The sequence below is a fragment of the Equus quagga genome, chromosome 11 (assembly GCF_021613505.1).
Source record: "Equus quagga isolate Etosha38 chromosome 11, UCLA_HA_Equagga_1.0, whole genome shotgun sequence".
Lineage (NCBI taxonomy): Eukaryota > Metazoa > Chordata > Mammalia > Perissodactyla > Equidae > Equus > Equus quagga.
The window spans coordinates 59015153-59035213 of NC_060277.1; the positions used below are offsets into that span (position 1 = coordinate 59015153).

Here is a 20061-nt window from a genome sequence, read left to right on the forward strand (position 1 = left end):
CTGCCTTCTCATTGAGATGTAGCAGTTTAACCTCACACCGACGGTATGAACAGCATGCCTTTCCCTGTGGCCTCTCCACATAGACGTCGTGCTTTAATTTTGCATTTCTTTGATTCTTTCAAGAATAAGAATTATATATGTTGGCGGTTTGCATTTCTTCCTTTGTAAAATACCTGTTTTCCTTAAACAATCTTTAATAGACCTTTTTAATGTTTTTTTTTAAATTGTTTTAATGTTTGTAACAACGCTAATGCATATATTCTAACTCTGGTTTACAATAAGGCTTACTTTTTTTTTTATTAAGATTATGATAGATTACGACCTTATGAGATTTCAGTTGTACATTATTGTTAGTAATGTTGTGGGTACACCACTTCACCCTTTGTGCCCTCCCCCCACCCCCCCTTTTCCCTGGTAACCACCCATCGGTTCTCCATGTCTATATGTTAACTTCCACCTATAAGTGGGGTCATATAGAGTTCGTCTTTCTCTGTCTGGCTTATTTCGCTTAACATAATACCCTCAAGGTCCATCCATGTTGATGCGAATGGAACAATTTGGTCCTTTTTTATGGCTGAGTAGTATTCCATTGTGTATATATACCATATCTTCTTTATCCAGTTGTCAGTTACTGGGCATGTAGGTTGGTTCCACGTCTTGGCTATTGTAAATAATGCTGCGATGAACATAGGGGTGCATGGGATTCTTGGGATTGCTGATTTCAGGTTCTTAGGATAGATACCCAGTAGTGGGATGGCTGGGTCATAGGGTATTTCTATTTTTAACTTTTTGAGAAATCTCCATACTGTTTTCCATAGTGGCTGCACTAGTTTGCATTCCCACCAACAGTGTATGATGGTTCCTTTTTCTCCACAACCTCTCCAACATTTGTCACTTTTGGTTTTGGATATTTTTACCAATCTAACGGGTGTAAGGTGATATCTTAGTGTAGTTTTGATTCACATTTCCCTGATGATTAGCGATGATGAACATCTTTTCATGTGTCTATTGGCCATACTTATGTCTTCTTTAGAGAAATGTCTGTTCATGTCCTCTGCCCATTTTTTGATCCAGTTGTTTGTTTTTTTGTTGTTAAGCTGTGAGAGTTCTTTGTATATTATGGATATTAATTCTTTGTCGGATAAGTAGCTTGTAAATATTTTTTCCCAATTAGTGGGCTGTTTTTTTGTTTCAATCCTGTTTTCCCTTGCTTTGAAGAAACTCTTTAGTCTGATAAAGTCCCATTTGTTTATTCTTTCTATTGTTTCCCTCATCTGAGGAGTTATAGTGTCCAAAAAGATTCTTTTGAAACTGATGTCAAAGAGTGTACTGCCTATATTCTCTTCTAGAAGACTTATTGTTTCAGGCCTAATCTTTAAGGCTTTGATCCATTTTGAGTTTATTTTAGTAAATGGTGAAAAAGAATGGTCGATTTTCATTCTTTTACATGTGGCTGTCCAGTTTTCCCAGCACCATTTGTTGAAGAGACTTTCTTTCCTCCATTGTAGGCCCTCAGCTCCTTTGTCAAAGATTAGCTGTCCATAGATGTGTGGTTTTATTTCTGGGCTTTCAATTCTGTTCCATTGATCTGTGCATCTGTTTTTGTACCAGTACCATGCTGTTTTGATTACTGTAGCTTTGTAGTATGTTTTGAAATCGGGGATTGTGATGCCTCCAGCTTTGTTTTTCTTACTCAGCATTGCTTTAGCAATTCGGGGTCTTTTGTTGCCCCATATGAATTGTAGGATTCTTTGTTCAATTTCTGTAAAGAATGTCCTTGGGATTCTGATTGGGATAGCATTGAATCTGTAGATTGCTTTAGGTAGTATGGACATTTTAACTATGTTTATTCTTCCAATCCATGTGCATGGAATGTCTTTCCATCTCTTTATGTCGTCATCAATTTCTTTCAAGAAAGTCTTGTAGTTTTCATTGTATAAATCTTTCACTTCCTTGGTTAAATTTATCCCAAGGTATTTTATTCTTTTCATTGCGATTGTGAATGGGATTGAGTTCTTGAGTTCTTTTTCTGTTGGTTCATTGTTAGTGTATAGAAATGCTACTGATTTATGCTTTTTTTTTTTTTTTTTTTTAAAGATTTTATTTTTTCCTTTTTCTCCCCAAAGCCCCCCGGTACATAGTTGTGTATTCTTCGTTGTAGGTTCCTCTAGTTGTGGCATGTGGGACGCTGCCTCAGCGTGGTCTGACGAGCAGTGCCATGTCCGCGCCCAGGATTCGAACCGACGAAACACTGGGCCGCCTGCAGCGGAGCGCGCGAACTTAACCACTTGGCCACGGGGCCAGCCCCTGATTTATGCTTTTTAATGTTTTAAATAGTCCTCAGACTTCCTTTGGGACTGTCTTTGGAAGTTCACTTTTATTCTCAGTTCTCCATTGCTAGCTTCTTATCAGGAAACGCCAGCTGATTGATTTGAGATGTCCTGAGCAGAGGAGCGGAAAGACTGCAGGTCTCTAAATTAGAAAGTCTCGGGATAAGGTGTGACTTGTCAGGTGTTTCAGGGCTTTAGTTTGATCATTTCTGAGCTGAGAGGGCTCTATAGACTGGAACTCTGAAAGGATCAGTGGCCAGAAAGTAAGGACGATTCAGCCTCTGCGTGACACAATCCCTGGTCTCCTCGTCCTCAGTTCTTCAAGAGTTGTCACTTCTGCTTTACTTGGGCAAAACCTGGCCAGAAACTTGGTTTCAGTCCACCATATCCATGTGTTTCAGCCAGAAAGAGTTACTGGGCTTTACCTCTTAGCAAACTTACCCAGGCACATCAGCATCTGAGAGATTTCCATACTCTCATTAAAACTGCAATAAAAGCCATGAAGGACCTTGCTAATAATTAAAGGAAGTTTCTAGGAACTCTAAGTTCAATAACTTTATTACCATTCCCTGTAGGCCTGTACAGATCTGAATTTGGAGAAAGAAACAGCAGCAAAGGAACTGCTTTAGATATTGATCTATGGCTGAAGCAAATCCATCGCACGGTTCACATTTGGCATGGTTCACATTTGCGTCAGATAGGGAGGGTGTGTATGGGTGTTCTTTAAATGGAAAGCTTGACTACTCTTTGAGACCTGACTTCTCTTTTCATATTGGCTTTGAATTACATCCATGTGATTTCCAAGGAGAAGGGTTGGTTAACAAGATGAAATTGGAGTCTTGATAATACATATATTCTGTAATATTCCCAGTCAGCCAGCCCCCTTACTGCCTGTAAACTCCACATGTAACTCAATAATTTTCTTCTAACCAGGTCTTTCCTACTGTAAAAGGAAGGAAATGAACTGGACTTTTCAGGGAGCTCATAAGGATAAGAAAGCAGGTATAAAAGCACCTGAGATTCTTAGGAAGAACAAAGCTCTTTTTTTTTTTTTTTTTGAGGAAGATTAGCCCTTAGCTAACATCTGCCACCAATCCTCCTCTTTTTGCTGAGGAAGATTGGCCCTGAGCTAACATCCATGCCCATCTTCTTCTACTTTATATGTGGGATGCCTGCCACAGCATGGCTTGATAAGTGGTGCGTAGATCCACACCCAGGATCGGAACCCCTGGCTTCTGAAGCAGAGCATGCGAACTTAACCATTCCCCCACTGCGCCAGCCCCAGAACAGAGCTCATGATGTGAGTTATACTTATTAGTCTTTCCTTTCAGCCTATAAAATGCACAAATCTCTCTCCTTTTTTTTTTTAATTGAGGTCATATTGGTTTATGACATTGTGTAAATTTCAGGTGCACATTATTATATTTCAGTTTCTGTATCTCTCTCTCTTTTTTAAAAAAATTTCCTTGATGCTGTACTCCTTGTGAGTTAACACACTTTCCATCTACTGTTCATAACGCAATTCTTAAGGGAGAGACCTACACATGTTCTCTCCACTTGACCTTTGACTCAGAAATTACATTTCTATGATTTTATTCCAAGGAACTATTGAGAAATGCACACAAAGAGTTATGTATAAGGATGTTGATTACAACTTTATTACAGTAACCAAAATTGGAAGCAACTCAAATAATAAAATGGAGGCTTTCAAAATTATGGCGTATGTAAATCAGGATTTGGTTATGCAGCAAATGACAGAAAACCAATAATAACTGTGACAGGACGATGCGCACTGTCTGGGGCTGATGTGATGGCTCCACTCACAAGTCCTCAAGGCCATGGCTCCTCCATTTGTGTTACTCTGTTGTGTCTGGCTTTCATACTAAGATTGCTTCATGGACCGAGATGGCTACTTTGATTCTAGTTGTCATGTACAAACTCTAGCCAGCAAGAAGAGGGACAGGACTAAGAAAAATGGAGCAAAGGTTGTTCACCAACTGTCTCTTAAGGAAGGGTCCAATGGCTGACTCGCAACACTCCTGTTTACATTCTGCCAGCATGTTTGCCTAAGGTGGAATTGTTAATCTATCAGAGAAGAAAGGAACTCTGCAAAAGTTATTACTTAGACCCAAACCTTGAGTTGATTGGTCTTGAACTTTAGGCAAAGGACAACTCAGTTGATCTGAAAGGAGTCACTTTTCTACGTTTATCTGTTTAAAGTTTCCTAATGTCAAATTTTATATTTTCCTGACTTGGGGGTGGGGGTTGTCCCATTGGGATGCCCTTCTCTCCTACACAATTCATGCATTTGTTGCCCCTCATGTGTTTTATAAAGTTGCTATCTTCCAAAGCTCATATTTGTATGTTCCAACCCACAAAGGCTAGTATAGCTGCCTGTGGCTCAGCCAAACAGAGATTACTTCTATCAACCAGCTAGTGCTTATTAAGCTCCTTAACACAGTGCCTTGTACATGGCGGAAGCTCGGTTATTTATTGTTGTTATTTATTTAAATAAATTGTTCTTTGACTTGAATTGTACAAAGTACCACATGAGAAATAGAAGAGTGAGACACAGGTCTATTCTCATATTATGATTTTAGGTAGGGAGACATACAAAACAATAGAAAATAATAGAATACTATATCTAATTAGGTGCAAAGTAGGGTGGTCCAGGCCCTAGTTGTTAGAAAAGTTCAGTAAGGTTCCTAAATACAAGGAAGGTTCATAGCACAGAATTTGGCCTTGGCTAAAGAGAGATCTGGTCTTTGCCCTAGGCTTCTGGGAGGTAATCTGTGTCATACCTGATAGCAGTATCTTTGTGTTTTGAGGGGGGCGGGGGCACATCAGATCTTAGGATAGGAGCTTTGAGCCATGCAGTATCAGTCCACCTGGAGGCTGAGATCAACCACATGGACAATCAGTCAGTCAATCAATCATGTATATGTAATGGAGCCCCAATAAAAACTCTGAACACCAAAGTTCAGGTGAGCTTCCCTGGTGGCAATACTCCATACGTATTGTCACACATCAGTGCCAGGAGATTAATGTGTCCTGACTCCATAGGGAGCAGACAATAGAACCTCTGCATTTAGAAGCCTCCTGGACTCTGCCCTGTGCGTCTCTTCCTTTGGCTGATTTTAACCTCTGTCCTTTCCCTATAAAAAACTGTAACTGTGCATATAATAGCTTTCAGTGAGTTCTGTGAGTCCTAGCAAATTATCAAAACTGAGAGTGGGGGACCAAGATGGCAGAGTGACTGGTCTTCTTTGTCTGTCCCCCGTCGAATCTACAACTAATTGGACATTCATCGATTAACAAAGTCTATCCAGATAGCATCTCAAGATGCCTAAGAGACTCATGCTGCTATACATCGGAAGGCGGACGCACTTCCCCCCAGGAGGAGGTAGAAATAGGTGAAAACTCTCCAACCCCTGACCCCTGACCCCCGACCCCTGGACAGCCTAGTTCCTGCCAGAGGCTCTCTTCCAGTGGACTCCCCCATAGCATCACCACACACCAAGGGCAGGAGTGTGCACTCACCAGTGGAGCGACAGAGGAAACAGGTGACAACAGCCCTACCCAAGCCCCCTGCAATTACACCTAAGCCCAGGGGAAATCCCCAGGGTCCTGCTCCCACCGGCAGGGAAGGCCTCCGCTTGCCATTAGCAGGGAGGCCCCACGTGGAAACCAGAACAAAAGAAAGCTCCCAGCGAGCGGATTCCCTGGCACAGCACCAGACCGCCAGCTGCTGCTGGACCCACGGTCTTCAGTGCAGGGGGCACCCGAACTTCCCGTGGACGTGCTTGGGGACAGGGTTGGAGCTCCAGCGCCCGGCTCTGTGGCCCGGGGGGAGGCTCTGGGTTCACGCATCCCCCCCCCGGCAGGGAAAGCCTCTGCTCGCCATTAGCTGGGAGGCCCCGCCCAGAATCCAGAACAAAGGGAAGCTCCTGGCGAGCGGATTCCCCGGCACGGCTCCAGATCGCCAGCTGCTGCTGGGCACACAGTCTCCGGCCCTGCACGGGGCAGTGCAGGGGGTGCCCGGACTTCCCGTGGACATGCCTGGGGACTGGGTGGAGCTCCAGTGCCCGGTTCTGTGGCCCAGGGGGAAGCTCCAGGGTCCCGCACCCCCCTCCCCTGCAGAGAAAGCCTCTGCTCACCATTAGCAGGGAGGCCCCGCCCAGAAACCAGTACAAAAGGAAGCTCCTGGCAGGTGGATTCCCCGGCACGGCACCAGACTGCCAGCTGCGGCTGGGCCCACAGTCTACGGCCCAGCACGGGTCAGTGCAGGGGTGCCTGGACTTCCGTGGACGTGCTTGGGGACTGGGTGGAGCTCCAGCACCCGGCTCTGCGGCCCGGGGGGATGCTCCAGGGTCCCGCACCCCCCTGGCAGGGAGGGCCTCTGCTCGCCATTGGCAGGGAGGCCCCTCCCAGCATTCGGAACACCAGGAAGCTCCCTAGAGCAGAATTCCCCACAAGGCAGCAGCTTACCAGCCACTGCCAGGCCCACAGACTCTGGCTGTGTCCCAGACGAGGCAAGGGGCTCCCAGAGATCCCGTGAGAGTGGTGTGGGGCAGAGTGGAGCTCCAGTGAAATGGCTACGTAGCCCAGGGGGGAACTCCAGGTTCCTACAGCAGCCTCAGCAAAAGCCTCTGCACAGCACTAGTGGAGAGGTCCTGACTGGCAATCGCAAGGCAGGAAGGCCCTGGGGCAAAAGTAGCACAGCTAGGTGAGTTAACAACAGACTCCAGAAGATACCCATAGCTCTTCTGGGACCTATAGTGGACAAGTGTGATCTTGTGGGCTCTGTCAGGGACAGAGCTGCGATTATAGGTGATCCTGCTCCCGGCTGCTGGGAAAGCCCATAACACTGCTGCAGACCACAAGGAGGGAGTGCGTCTAGGTGGGCTGCAACAGTAGGCACCAGCAGCCTGAGGCCCCCTTGCGATAGCTCCCACAACCGATGAGGGACCCCACAGGACCACTGTGACTACGAGGAGGGGTCCAGGTCCAGTCAGTAACAGCTGACAGGGTTCCTGGTTGGTGCAGTCTAAACAGCTGCCCCCCCCCCACACCAGTCGCAACAAGTGGAAGCAGCGACTAAACTCTATCTCTATGCGGAGGCACAAATCCACACCATCAAGCAGTATGAAAAAACATATTAAATCTCCAGAACAGAAGGAAAATGATAAGCACCCAGAAAACAATCCCAAAGACAATGAAATCTATAACCTAAATGACGATGATTTCAAAACTGCCATTATGAAAAAACTCAACGAGTTAAAGGAGAATTCCGATAGACAACTCAATGAGTTCAGGAGCTATGTCACAAAAGAGCTTGACACTATAAAGAAGAACCAATTAGAAATACTGAAGATGAAGAACACAATGGAGGAGATTAAGAAAAATCTGGACTCTCTGAACAGTAGGGTCGATAATATGGAGGACAGAATTAGCAATTTGGAGGATAGGAATATAGAAATGCTGCAGACAGAGGAGGGGAGAGAACTAAGACTAAAAAGAAATGAAGAAACTCTCCGAGAATTATCTGACTTAATTAGGAGATGCAACATAAGGATTATAGGTATAACAGAGGGAGAAGAGAAGGAGAAGGGGGCAGAAGGCCTGTTCAAAGAAATAATAGCTGAGAACTTTCCAGACTTGGGAAGAGAGATGGAACTTCATGTGACAGAAGACAATAGATCTCCAAACTTTATTAATGCAAGAAGACCAACCCCAAGGCATATAGTAGTGAAACTAGCAAAAGTCAACGACAAAGAGAAAATACTAAGGGCAGCCAGGCAGAAGAAAATAACTTACAAAGGAGACCCCATAAGGCTATCAGCAGATTTCTCAGGAGAGACCTTACAGGCTAGAAGAGATTGGAATGAAATATTCAAAACTCTGAAGGACAAAAACCTGCAGCCAAGAATACTCTACCCAGCGAAAATATCCTTCAGATATGATCGAGATATAAAAACTTTCCCAGATAAACAAAAGTTAAGGGAGTTCATTGTCACAAAACCTCCTCTTCAAGAAATGCTCAGGAAGAACCTCATGCCTGAAAAATCAAAAAGAGGAAAGGAGTTAGAAAATCCAGAACAAAGGAGATAAGCAGAAGGACAATAACACAAAGTAACAGCTCTCCATCAGGACAAAATACAAAAGAACCGGAAAACAAGTGATAAAATGGCAACAGTAGGCCCCCACGTTTCAATAATCACTCTAAATGTGAATGGATTGAACTCTCCAATCAAAAGGCACAGAGTGGCAGGATGGATCAAAGAACAAGATCCAACAATATGCTGCCTCCAGGAAACACACCTCAGCCCCAAAGACAAACACAGACTCAAAGTGAAGGGAGGAAAGACAATACTCCAAGCTAATAATGAACAAAAGAAAGCAGGTGTTGCCATACTTATATCAGACAAAGTAACTTCATAGCAAAACAGATAAAGAAAGACAAAGAGGGGCAGTATATAATGATAAAAGGGATGCTCCACCAAGATGAAATAACACTTATAAATATATACGCACCTAACACAGGAGCACCAAAATTCGTAAAGAAACTATTAACAAAACCAAAAGGAGACATCAACAGCAATACAATAATAGTAGGGGACCTCAAGACCCCATTAACACCAATGGACAGATCATCCAGACAGAAAATCAACAAGGAAATTATAGAATTAAATGAAAAATTAGATCAGATGGACCTAATAGATATATGTAGGACACTTCATCCAAAAACAGCAGGTTACACATTCTTCTCAAGCACGCATGGAACATTCTCAAGGATAGACCATATCTTGGGAAACAAAGCAAGTATCAATAAGTTCAAGAGGGTTGAAATAATATCAAGCATCTTTTCTGATCATAATGCTGTGAAACTAGAAATCAACTACAAGAATAAAGCTGGGAAAGGGCCAAAAATGTGGAGACTAAACAACATGCTACTGAACAAACAATGGATTATTGAAGAAATTAAAGAAGAAATCAAATATTATCTGGAGACAAATGAAAATGAAAACACTCCATACCAAATTGTTTGGGACACAGCATAGGCAGTCCTAAGAGGGAAATTCATTGCAATACAGGCTAACCTCAATAAGCAAGAAAAATCTTACATAAACAACCTCAAACGACACCTAATGGAATTAGAAAAAGAAGAACAAACAAAGCCCAAAGTCAGTAGAAGGAGGGAAATAATAAAAATTAGATCAGAAATAAATGATATTGAAACAAAAAAGACAGTAGAAAGGATCAATGAAACAAACAGTTGGTTCTTCGAAAAAATTAACAAAATCGACAAACCCTTAGCCAGACTCACTAAAAAAAAAAGAGAGAAGTCTCAAATAAATAAAATTAGAAATGAGAGAGGAGAAATCACAACAGATACCATAGAAATACAAAGGATCATAAGAGAATACTATGAAAAACTATATGCCAAAAAATTGAACAACCTAGAAGAAATGGATAAATTCCTAGACTCATACAACCTACCCAAACTGAATCAGGAAGAAATAAAGAATCTGAATAGACCAATCACAAGTAAAGAAATAGAAACAGTAATCAAAAACCTCCCCAAAAATAAGAGTCCAGGACCAGACGGCTTCTCTGGAGAATTCTACCAAACATTCAAAGAAGATTTAATACCTACCCTTCTCAAACTATTCCAGAAAATAGAGGAAGATGGAGCACTCCCTAATACATTCTATGAAGCCAACATCACCCTGATCCCCAAACCTGACAAGGACAACACAAAGAAGGAAAACTACAGACCAATATCACTGATGAACATAGATGCAAAAATCCTCAACAAAATTCTGGCAAACCGAATACAGCAATACATCAAAAAGGTTATTCACCATGATCAAGTGGGATTTATACCAGGGACACAGGGATGGTTCAACATCTACAAATCAATCAACGTGATTCACTACGTTAACAAAATGAGAAACAAAAACCACATGATCATCTCAATAGATGCAGAGAAAGCATTCAACAAGATCTAACATCCATTTATGATAAAAACCCTCAATAAAATAGGTATAGAAGGAAAGTACCTCAACATAATAAAGGCCATATATGACAAAGCCACAGCCAACATCATACTCAACGGACAAAAACTGAAACCCATCCCTCTCAGAACAGGAACAAGACAAGGGTGCCCACTTTCACCACTCTTATTCAACATAGTACTGGAGGTGTTGGCCAGAGCAATTCGGCAGGAAAAAGAAATAAAAGGAATCCAAATAGGCAACAAAGAAGTAAAACTCTCGCTGTTTGCAGATGACATGATCTTATATATAGAAAACCCCAAAGAATCCATAGAAAAACTATTAGAAACAATCAACAACTACAGCAAAGTTGCAGGGTATAAAATCAACATACATAAATCAGTAACATTTCTATATGCTAACAATGAACTAACAGAAAAAGATCTCAAGAACTCAATCCCATTCACGATCGCAACAAAAAGAATAAAATACCTTGGGATAAGTTTAACCAAGGAAGTGAAAGATCTATACGACGAAAACTACAAGACCTTCTTGAAAGAAATCGACGACGACATAAAGAGATGGAAAGACATTCCATGTACATGGATTGGAAGAATAAACATAGTTAAAATGTCCATACTACCTAAAGCAATCGACAGATTCAACGCTATCCCAATCAGAATCCCAAGGACATTCTTTGCAGAAATTGAACAAAGAATCCTACAATTCATATGGGGCAACAAAAGACCCGAATTGCTAAAGCAATCCTTAGAAAGAAGAACAAAGCTGGAGGCATCACAATCCCTGACTTCAAAACATACTACAAAGCTACAGTAATCAAAACAGCATGGTACTGGTACAAAAACAGATGCACAGATCAATGGAACAGAATTGAAAGCCCAGAAATAAAACCACACATCTATGGACAGCTAATCTTTGACAAAGGAGCTGAGGGCCTACAATGGAGGAAAGAAAGTCTCTTCAACAAATGGTGCTGGGAAAACTGGACAGCCACATGTAAAAGAATGAAAATCGACCATTCTTTTTCACCATTTACTAAAATAAACTCAAAATTGATCAAAGACCTAAAGATTAGGCCTGAAACAATAAGTCTTCTAGAAGAGAATATCGGCAGTATACTCTTTGACATCAGCTTCAAAAGAATCTTTTCGGACACCATAACCCCTCACATGAGGGAAACAATAGAAAAAATGAACAAATGGGACTTCATCAGACTAAAGAGCTTCTTCAAGGCAAGGGAAAACAGGATTGAAACAAAAAAACAGCCCACTAATAGGGAAAAAATATTTACAAGTTATTTATCCGACAAAGGGTTAATCTCCATAATATACAAAGAACTCACACAACTCAACAATAAAAAATCAAACAACCCAATTACAAAATGGGCAGGGGACATGAACAGACATTTCTCCAAAGAAGATATACGGATGGCCAATAGACACATGAAAAGATGCTCATCATCACTAATCATCAGGGAAATGCAAATCAAAACTACACTAAGATATCACCTTACACCTATTAGAATGGCAAAAATATCCAAAACCAAGAGTGACAAATGTTGGAGAGGCTGTGGAGAAAAAGGAACCCTCATACACTGTTGGTGGGAATGGAAACTGGTGCAGCCACTATGGAAAACAGTATGGAGATTCCTCAAAAAGTTAAGAATAGAAATACCTTATGACCCAGCCATCCCACTACTGGGTATCTATCCTAAGAACCTGAAATCAGCAATTCCAAAAGTTCCATGCACCCCTATGTTCATCGCAGCATTATTCACAATAGCCAAGATGTGGAAGCAACCTAAGTGCCCAGCAACTGATGATTGGATAAAGAAGATATGGTATATATATACAATGGAATACAACTCAGCCATAAAAAAGGACAAAGTTGTCCCATTCACAACACCATGGATGGACCTTGAGGGTATTATGTTGAGTGAAATAAGCCAGATAGAGAAAGATGAACTCTGTATGGCTCCACTCATAGGTGGTAGTTAACATATGGACAAAGAGAACTGATTGGTGGTTGCCAGGGGAATGGGGGGTGGGGGGAGGGCACTAGGGGTGAAGTGGTGTACCTACAACATGACTAATAATGATGTACAACTGTAATTTCACAAGGTTGTTAACTATCATAACCTTAATAAAAAAAAAAAAACTGAGAGTGGTTTTGGGCACCCCTGAACTTGTAGTTGGTGTCAGAAATGAGGGCAGTGTTGGGGACTGTACCCTCTAAACTGTGCAGTTGGCCTCAAACTCCTTCCAGAAGGCTTCATGGAGGAGGCAGCACTGAAGCAAGTCCCTAAGGTTGTGTTAGATTTGGCAAGTAGAAAGAAGAGCAGGGAAGAATCCCAAGTTATCAGAGGCCAGAGGCCAGAGGCAGGCATTCCACATGAAGGGAGGATTCCAAGGACATCAGAGCAGAAGGCTCTGTTTTCCTGACTTCACTGTCCTCATCTCTCTTCGGAACACTGGTCATGTTAGAGTTCCATCACAGACAGACTTAGTTGGCACAAGACATCTATGTCTGCTCAGCCCTTCATTAGCTACTGAATGACACTAGGCTAAAATTATTCTCGGAGCTGGCCCCATGGTGTAGTCGTTCAGTTCAGTGCACTCTGCTTTGGCAGCCTGGTTTTGTGGGTTCAGATCCTGGGTGTGGACCAACACCACTCATCAGCCATGCTGTGGCAGTGACCCACATAGAAAGTAGAGGAAGACTGGCACAAATGTTAGCTCAGGGGTAATCTTCCTCAAGTAAAATAATAATAAAATAATTCTCAGTTATTCCTAAGAATGATGCATAATCCCTCTGTTGGGAAGTAGTGAGGAAAATATTACAAAATAGTAAGGGAAAAACAATATGTAATGAGTGCTTACTATTTGCTAGATACAATTCTAAGTGCAAGTTACACAGTAATGGACAAATACTGAAATATAAACAGGATGTCAATAAATATTGGGGTCTTGACTGAGCTCTGGGAAAGTAAAGAGAACAGCATCCCAGGGGCCTGGTTTTGACCACCCTGATGCCATTTATCGTCTAAGACCTGTATTCTTTCCTAAAAACTACCACCATGATTATTGTTTAAACTCACTTGGAAATTGCTTATGACATGAAATCCTAGATTTCGGAGCTGGAAAGGCTCTCAAGAGGTCATCAGGTACATCCCGGGATTATCCCAGGTTTATTGATGATGCAGCCTCTGCCCACGTCACATGGTGAGTAGGGAACTAGAATTCTGGTGTTCTGTCATCCTACCTGATGATCTCTCTCTCACATCACATTGCGTCTTGATGACACTGGACCACTTTAATCATGTGCAGTTCTCCATCCTTGAGCTTCTGGATAGAGCTGGCTGTTAACTCTTGCCACATCGCCCTTCCCTGAGCCTTGAAACTACTTGCCTAGCAGTGGTCTCCATGTCCTCCCTATGGTGCCCCCTGCTGCCCTCTGTACTTGAGCAACTAGTGGGCCACTGCATTCACATAAGGCTGGAAAACTGGACTCCATAGACACTGAGAGGCAGGTGGCCCGGCTGCTGCTGTCCTTTGAAGGTTTAGAGCCAGAACTGAGCAGCAATTGAAAGCAAAGGTCTATTGGGCATCTGCTATGAGCAAGACATTGCCAGACATCTTATGCCTTTGCTCAGTAACTACACCTTCCAGGCTTCCTTGCCAGTTAGCTTCTTGGTAGATTTGACCAATAGGTGGCAATGATGGAAGACTGGAAGGTAGAAGGAGTGAAAAACCAGTGTATTTCCCCCTTCCCTCCACCTCAGGCAGCACCTCCATCAGCATCTGAATGTTTTCCATGACTCCAGATTCTGCAGGGCTAGTTCCCACGATCACTCTCATCCATTGGCTCTGGTGTCCCATCCTACACATAGTAGTGACTTTTTGCTGTTGCCGATCTCTGGGTTATTTCATTGTTTCCTGTTTGGCCTCTCAGCTCTTCCCATCAATTGGGTAAACAATTCCCGGTATTAAATTCCTTCTGAAGTAGCTGGTGGTTTCCGTTTTCCTTGCTGGACACTGACTGTTAAATGGCTAACATAACATCTGGTCATCAGGGAACTTATAATAGGTTGGAGAATCAAGAGTTAAATATATGCAAAACACTAGTAAAATAAAATGGAGAAATTCCATACATTTACTAAAAACCACTAAATTGTACATTTAAAATGAGTGGATTTTATATTATATAAATTGTACCTCAATAAAGTTGTTTTTAAATATCCAGGAAAAAATAAAGTAAAATGTAGGGTGAGTAGATTAGACCAGTGATCTCCAAACATTTTTTATCACAATCCCTGGAAAAAAGAAACAAATTTGAGTATGCACTTCTAATATTTGTGCGCTTATTTACTTAAATTGTATACATGTTAAACTCTGTTCGTGTATGATGCCTTATAAAAGAGGTACAAAATAGAAATTTGAACAGATAGAAAAACACATAAATAGAAATTCTAGTGATTTCTCGCTTTACCTCAGTGGATTGTCTTACACATCTCCTGGGGTGCCTACACCCCATTTTGAAACCACTGACCACTGATGTAAGCAGTCAACAAAGAGCTCTGCAAGGGACTCCAGAGCAAGGAAGAAAGATGGGGGGTTTCATTTTTCCTTCTTTCTTTTTTTGAAGGGACCTAAATTGAGTGATACATCAATAACAGCCACTACTTTGCAATTTACATGTCCCTTTATAGTTTTATAAGTGCTTTCTCATGTGTGTTATCTTATTTGCTCTTTCAAATAAGAGAAATGAAGTAGATCAAAATAGGAGATAGATTGGGGGAAAGTCTTGAATGCTTGACCAGGAGGAGTTTGGACTGATCACAGAAGCAGTGCTGCCATCTCAGATGTCTCAGGTTACAGAGGGGATATTTACATTCCAAAATCCCCCCCAGATGATTGGGTTCCTTATGCATGGTCAGAGGGTAGAGCCAGAGGATAGGGCGTGGAGTAACACCTCACTCTAAGTGAAGTGCCTTAGAATAGCAGATTCCAGTTCTCAGAAGATGAATGGAAGGCAGTAATGAGCTTTCCCACCTGGGATTCATCTTTCAGCACCTCAGAACGGAGAATTAAGTAGGCTTAGCCAACTACCGTCTACTCTTTCTCTTAGACTGCTACTCCATCCATGTGAATATTATTGGTGTATTCTGTTTCCAAAATGATGCCTTGATACATTTATATGGACCTCCCAGTCAGGAGCATGTATGTAGCTGTTTTCCCTCCAAGGTATTTTCCCTGATGCCTGTATCCTTTTCTCCTTCAGCAGTCTGAGCTCAGCAGGTCATATTCCACTTGGGAACCATATTCAACTCCGTTCCCAGGGAACAAGTCTGGGCTTTGAATTCGTCCCTACTTTCTTCCTTTCACCCTACCCATTCCCCCTATCCACTAGCTGAGCTGTCTGTCCTGCTCACTGCAGGAGCACTATGAGAACCACCTGGAATGGCTAGCAGGACAGTGCTTTGAAAAGTATAAAGCTGCCCTCTACAGAAAGCTCCCTGCGGGGTTGGTTGAGATAGCCAATGAATCAGTGGAAATAACTACATTATTTGGGGCTGGGGCTCCTGTCCTTTTCCTGCTGAGAAACGTTCAGTGGCTCTCCTTTGACCAAAGTCCTAAGAGGATCAGTTAATGGCCTTTCCCCATAGAGAGGTTATGGCGGCCTGCCTGGTGGGGAGCAAAAAGAGCCTGTGTCCTCTCAGTAGCACTGCAGACGTTGCCAAAGGACCTGAGCCAAAGAGAGATGGATATCTATTTATAAGACTATGAATAATATCTTCAAATTAAGGTCGAATTCAGGCCTTGATCTCATGTCAGGTGAAGCCGTAGCTCCATGCACAGCAAAGAGACAAAGGAGGAGACAGATCTGTGACGTGGCCAAGTGGAGACACAGACAAGGTGAGATTAATCTTCAGAGGCCTCCGCTCCTGAGATTGGTAATTTGATGCAGCCGCATTGGAGGAGGCATGTTGTCAGCGCATGTGCTAAAACAGTTTGGCTTTGCAGTCAGAAAACCTGGGTTCAAATCCAGCTCTAACAACCTTGCAAGCAGGCTACTTAACTTCATCTGTAAAGGCTCCTTCAGCAGATGTTCATGAGGTTAAGTGAAATAACATACTTTTGTGCTTTGTATTAAAGCACTATTACTATTATTCTTATAAAGGTATGTATTGTTCTGCCCTGTGTCCAAGTTCGTTGTTAACATATATGTCTCCCCAGCTTGTGACAGCACCTTGTCTCATTGATGTCTGTTTCTTCCCCTCAGCAACGAGCACAAAACTCCAAAAGTGTGTTACGTGGAGTCGTGCATTGACTTCTAGTTGTGTCATATTTCTAAATCTTATCTCTTTCACTGAAATCTGGATACTTAAGAGTGCGCCCCCCAGTACAACTTCTATCACAAGACTGGCACACACCTACCAGAACTTAGGGAGAAGTTTGCCCCTGATTAGAAAAGATGTTCAAGTGGTGCTTTTTCCTTCCAGGGATTTCCCAGATGACCCAGGTGTGCAGTGGGACACACAGCGTGTGGCCAGCGTCCTCCTCTGGCACATAGAAGAGAATGGCATCAACCTGGTAAGGGGTTGTGAGGATAAATTCACATCCGCAACAGGGAGAAAAGTTTGGTCAGGTGAAGAGCCCTAACAGAGATTCACGTTTACTTGCAGAGATGGACAGGTCTGCGAACACCTGTCTCAATTCTACTGGGATCCTTGCCAGTGGGTGGGTTGAAGGCTCCCGAGAGGGCTGTCTGTCCCCCTACAAAATAATAACAATAATCCTTCATGGGCTAATAACGTAAAATTCTACCATTTACAGCCCCAATCTTTTGGTTTCAGTTTTAAAAGATGAATCCTGCTGGAAGAGAAACATATTAGGCTTTTATCAATGATGAATTCACTGAGTGAATTGATTTATTAGACCCTTCTTAAGAGCAGGTTTTCCCTGATATATTAGTTGGGCCATCTTCATTTTCTAATGACAGAAATACAACTGAAACTTGGTCCGCACAGGCCAGAAGGGGCACCTGACCAGCTCTCTCGGAGTTACATAAAGGCGGAGTTGGGCCCCTGGCCCTGCCGGGACACTTCTCCATCTCGCTCTGTGCGCTGGCTTGATTCTTGTCCTGGCTGGAAAGATGCTCACCAACAGCCTGCGGGCTCACGCTTCCCAGCTTTACCTTCCCAGAGCGCGTGCGTGTGAAAGTGGAGGGTTGGGACCATGGTTTGGCTTAGGGGTCAAGTGCCGGCCCTGCTGACGGGGCTTGCCTGGATTCTCTTGCCCGTCCCACCTAACTCACACTAACAAACATCTCAGGGCTCCACAGCCCAGATCGGTAGACAGAGCTGGTCTTGAGGGCCAGCCTGAAGTCAAACAGTGGGCTGGGGAGTGTGCTGCAGTACCCCTTGGGAACACGTTTCCCTGGCAGTGGCTTCCCCAGGACCAGTCCCCAAATATTTTCTCTCCTCTGCTTAGAATGCTGGTTTTCCCAGTAACTTCTGCTTGTAGGATAGACTCCCATATTTCTGACCTTGGCCGTCTGTGATCTAACCCTTACTTAAGTACAGCACATCGGTGAACAGGATTGGTTCTTACTGAGGGGCCAGGTTTCTTTTTTAGACCACATTGCAGCTGGCCCCAATCTCAGCATCCAGGGAGGAGGAGCTTTAGGGTACAGACAGCTCTGCGTGCCATTCTTACTCTCAGAAGAGTCTCCCAAGTTTGTGTCCCAGAAAAGTGATTTGTAGTCCAGGCCCATCTCAAGACTGCCTTCTCCAGAAAGCCTTACGTGACTTCTTCAGCCCTCTTTGAGATTCCTACAGTATTTATTGTGTGTCCTGTGCCTGTGACAAGTGTGACTGTTTATCCTTTAAAGTACAGACCATGGTCTTGCAATCTAGACTGTAAGGTCCATGAAGGCAAGGACTGCCCATGACATCTTTCCATCCCCAAGAACTAGAACAGGCCCCAGACCGTGCTCGTCCCCAAACTGCCCCAACTATTAACTGCCATCTCCCCACCTGGAGCTCTCTTTCCCATTGTCTGAGCTGCTCACATTCAGTCAAGTGACTGAGGGGATTTTTATTGTCAGGATAATCTTGAATTGATTTAATTTCTGTAAATAAGGAAATCATTTTAAAATAGCTCTTTAACACACCTTGCTTTTAACAAAGAAACTCTTATCACAGTGTGGTTGGGAATAAGTTTCCTGGCCTGCACTTCGTGCAATAATAGAAGTATAAAGCCATGCCTATACCATAGCCAGTGTGATAATCAAGAGGCCATAATCAAGCTAAGCACGGGTTTCCACTCACCTCCCATGACGCAGTGAAATGCCCTTTCACACAGTCCCATAGTCCCTGCAGGGCTAGGGATGAGGCATTAATACTAGGCAGGTGAGAAGTCACTTGGTAGCAGTATCCTGTACCAAGCTGAATGCATGAATCTTGGGAGGGCCCCAGGTGCCTCATCCCAACCAGAAGGATCCACTGGACAATAAGAGAAGGGGAAGCCCCAACAGGGAAGCAAAGACAGAAGTGAGGAGCACGGAGCTAAGCCACAGGAAGGAAGTTTCTCCCCTGGGCTGTGCTGAGATGATACCAACCTCTCCCTCCTTTGTCCAAAGCCAAAGCTGGCTCTGCAGCCATTAGCACAGTGTGATGGAAGGAAACTGGGTTCTCTCCTGTCCCAGCTCCACCGTATGCTTGCTGAGCTGTTTGTCCTGCCCACTGCAGGGGCGTTGCAAGAACCACTGGGATGACTGACAGGGCAGTGCTTTGAAAAGTATAATGCTGCCCTCTACAGAAAGCAGCCTAGGGGTTTGGTAGTTTCTTTGGATATCAAGCAGACTAAGTCCTGGGCCCAAGCCCTACCTCAGTCTTTCGTTCAACTAATATTTATTGAGCACCTGCTGTGTAATCGTCACTCTCTGTTGTGAAGTGGGGATACAACAGGGAGCCAAACACACCCAGTCCCTGCTCCGTTAGGACACTAGTGACATTTGGGCCCAGATAATTCTTTGTTGTGGGGGCTGTCTTTGCATTGTAGGATGTTTAACAGCATCCCTGGCCTTTACCCCCTAGATAACCCACCTCTATCCAGTAGCAACTCCCCTCAGTCCCCACAATAAAAATATCTCCAGACATTGCCAAATGTCCTGGGGTAAAACTGGCCCCAGTTGAGAACCATTGTCTTAGAGAAACCAGAACAGCCCCACTGTTAATCTCTTGTTTATTGGGTCTGGGTAGGATTTCATTTGAACAAAGATTTCTGCAATTTAGGGGGGAAAAGAAAGTGGATGGCATTCTGTAAAGAACTACAGGTGCCATTGTTGTCATGTAAAAATTTGTACAAATACAATTTAGCTCAGCCCTCCTTGCAACAGAAAGAAAGAGGGAGATTATAAAATGTAGGATAAGGAAGAAACAAAGAAAACAAAGACCTTAGAGAATTTCAGAAGTGATTGAGCCCAGCTCCATGTGGTCCCAAATCCCCTAAGCAAAGGAATGCCCTCCAGCATGCCTGCGATGGCTACCTGGCCCCGACCTCACGCTCTGTCTGATGGCAGCAGACTTGGAGTTGAGACACTCTCGCCTTTCCTGTTATATGGTTCTTACATGTGGTTTTAGTTATCCTCACCTCAACCCAATGAGGAAAGTAGGGCAGGTGTTACATTTCAGATCTCACAGATGAAAC

General features: G+C 43.3%; 1 protein-coding gene across 1 annotated transcript in view; it reads left to right on the plus strand.

Moving 5' to 3' along the window:
• The window catches only part of PIGL (phosphatidylinositol glycan anchor biosynthesis class L), an 84509-nt gene that overhangs the window by 50331 nt on the left and 14117 nt on the right, over positions 1–20061 (plus strand). Inside the window, exon 3 of the mRNA XM_046675485.1 lies at positions 16851–16941. Within this exon, the coding sequence (XP_046531441.1) occupies positions 16851–16941 (91 nt within the window). The remainder of the gene's footprint in view (positions 1–16850; positions 16942–20061) is intronic.